At 55.5% G+C, this 1,906-nt stretch overlaps 1 protein-coding gene across 1 annotated transcript; it reads right to left on the bottom strand.

Moving 5' to 3' along the window:
• Nucleotides 1–309: 309 nt before the first annotated feature.
• Nucleotides 310–1,645, bottom strand: LOC146754985 (fibrous sheath-interacting protein 2-like). Its single transcript, XM_085526507.1, has 3 exons — nucleotides 1,307–1,645; nucleotides 921–1,046; nucleotides 310–594 (listed from the first exon to the last, which is right to left on the bottom strand). Exons 1-3 carry the CDS (start codon nucleotides 1,376–1,378, stop codon nucleotides 310–312), a joined length of 483 nt encoding a protein of 160 aa, XP_085382633.1. The 5' UTR covers nucleotides 1,379–1,645.
• Between the last annotated feature and the right edge of the window lie 261 nt (nucleotides 1,646–1,906).

The following is a 1,906-nucleotide window of genomic DNA, read 5'->3' as shown; positions in this document are numbered from 1 at the left end:
CGGCTGCCACAGTGCTCTGCTTGTAAGCAAGCAACTTTCCAGGCTGCCTTCACACCAGCACGCTGTGCTAGCTCAGCTCTGAGCTGAGCTGTCCTTTCCATGCCTCAATGCCTAGACCACCAGCCCGCCCCTCACCTTTTCTGCTTTCCCCATCTCCCTCAGATCCATCAAGTAAAGCCCGTGCCCTCAGTGCCATGCTGCTGACACGTGCCTACCAATACTGGGCTTTGCCTACCTCTTCTCGCCTCTTTGCTTGCTTTTTCTCCAGCTTCAGCCTGGTCAGGTACTGCCTGTACTCGTTGAACTCCTTCAGAGTGCAGACAACCTACAGAAGAGACAATGACAGATGGCTGTAGTGTCAGGCCCCTGCCTGGCAGACTGGAAAGCCCTCCTGAGGAGACCCGTGTTGGTCAGCCCAACAGCCAAACTTACGTCGCCATCCTCGGTGACCAAGCCCCGTTTCTTCAGGTTCCGCAGGTTGTTTTTGCGGTTGTGGAACTCCCGCAGATGCGGGTCATGCAGGCTGTTGTACTCTGTGCACAGATTGCGACTGTACGGATCTCTCAGGTCAAACTGAGGAGAAGGCTGGTGGAGCTGGAAGAGATGTGTTGTAGAGTGTGAATGGGGAAGGAGAGAGCAGCAAAGAGACAGAGACACTTCCAAGCTGCTCACACCCACAGGCTGGCCTCTTGCCTCTTTCCCAAACAGTCATGTCTGGGTTTTCCTAAGTCCTCCAAGAGGGAGAGCAGAGGGTTGCACCCTCCTCCAGGAACGACCCGGTCTCCACATTTCTGTGCCTGATGGATGCCTGGCCCCAGCATCCCAACACATGGGATTGGCATCCCAACACAAGGCCTCCTTGGCATGGCGGCAACCCCAGGAAACAAGAGCCCTTTTTGACGCTTCCTTACTCCTCTCACCTTTTCCCCCAGCTTTCTCCTGGCGAAAAGGAGCTTGGTGCCGGGCTGCACAGGGATTTTAACCCCGAGTGGAAGGTCCAACAGCCAGCTACCTCCTGCTCCAACTTCCTGTCCTCTGGGTCGGAGCTAGAAAGACAAAGACACGCTTGGACACTCAGACACTCCATTCCCCTCTCCAGCCCACCTCCGCTCCCTTTGGCAGCTCCCTCCCCACTTCTGTAACCGATGCTGGGATGTGCAGAGAGGTGCGATTCCCTGCAAGCCTTCTCCAGCACCAGCATGAGCAGAAGTGTCCCTCAGCCTCTGGAGAGCATCTACAGCCCCAGAGCAGCCCTGCATACCCCAGGCTACTGCACTCAGCCCTCTCTTGATGTAGCAGCGCTCACCTTTCCGCTCTTCCCCGCTCTGCTCAGAAATTCATCTGGATTTCGGAATCCAGCACTGCAACAGCACTCCATGGCTCCTGGTAGGAACTCTCTGAGAGCTGCAACCCTCCGCTACCACCTCTCGCTCCAGCAGCAGCGAACTGAGGCCACCCCAGCCGGAGTTCCAGCCTGCAGCTTTATGTCACGCTCACCCACTGTTGCATCACAATGACATGCAATGACATGCGGCAAGCCTGCAGCTGCATGGAGGCCCTTCTGGGTGCACTCGTGGTAAGCTGCTCCAGCTGGCCCTGCTTTGAGCCAAAAAGGCTTGCTGAGTCCTGAGGCCTGCTGTAGGCTTCCTTGGTTTCTATCACAGGTGATGCTGCACGTGGAACAAATACCTTCTCGGGTTGTCCCAGAGCTTGTTTTATAAGTAAATGACACTGAAACAATGTGGGAGAGCTGGCCTGTTTTTCTGTCCTAGAATCTTAGAATGGTTTGTGTTGGAAGGGACCCTTAAGATCACCTCATTCCAACCTGCTATAGACAGGGACACCTCGCTGTAGACCAGGTTGCTCACAACACATCCAGCCTGGCCTTGAGTGCTTCCAGGGAGAG

Source organism: Coturnix japonica, chromosome 37, assembly GCF_054131305.1.
Source record: "Coturnix japonica strain WE chromosome 37, WE-NBRP24, whole genome shotgun sequence".
Lineage (NCBI taxonomy): Eukaryota > Metazoa > Chordata > Aves > Galliformes > Phasianidae > Coturnix > Coturnix japonica.
This window is presented reverse-complemented; position numbering and strand designations above follow the sequence as displayed.

Excerpts from the sequence above, each read along its gene's own strand:
- LOC146754985 (XM_085526507.1), bottom strand. The coding sequence starts at position 1,378 with ATGGAGTGCTGTTGCAGTGCTGGATTCCGAAATCCAGATGAATTTCTG. Across the intron at positions 1,047-1,306 it reads GAGCGGGGAAGAGCGGAAAG|CTCCGACCCAGAGGACAGGA; the intron begins GTGAGCGCTGCT and ends TTGTCTTTCTAG. Across the intron at positions 595-920 it reads GGAGAAAGCTGGGGGAAAAG|CTCCACCAGCCTTCTCCTCA; the intron begins GTGAGAGGAGTA and ends CATCTCTTCCAG.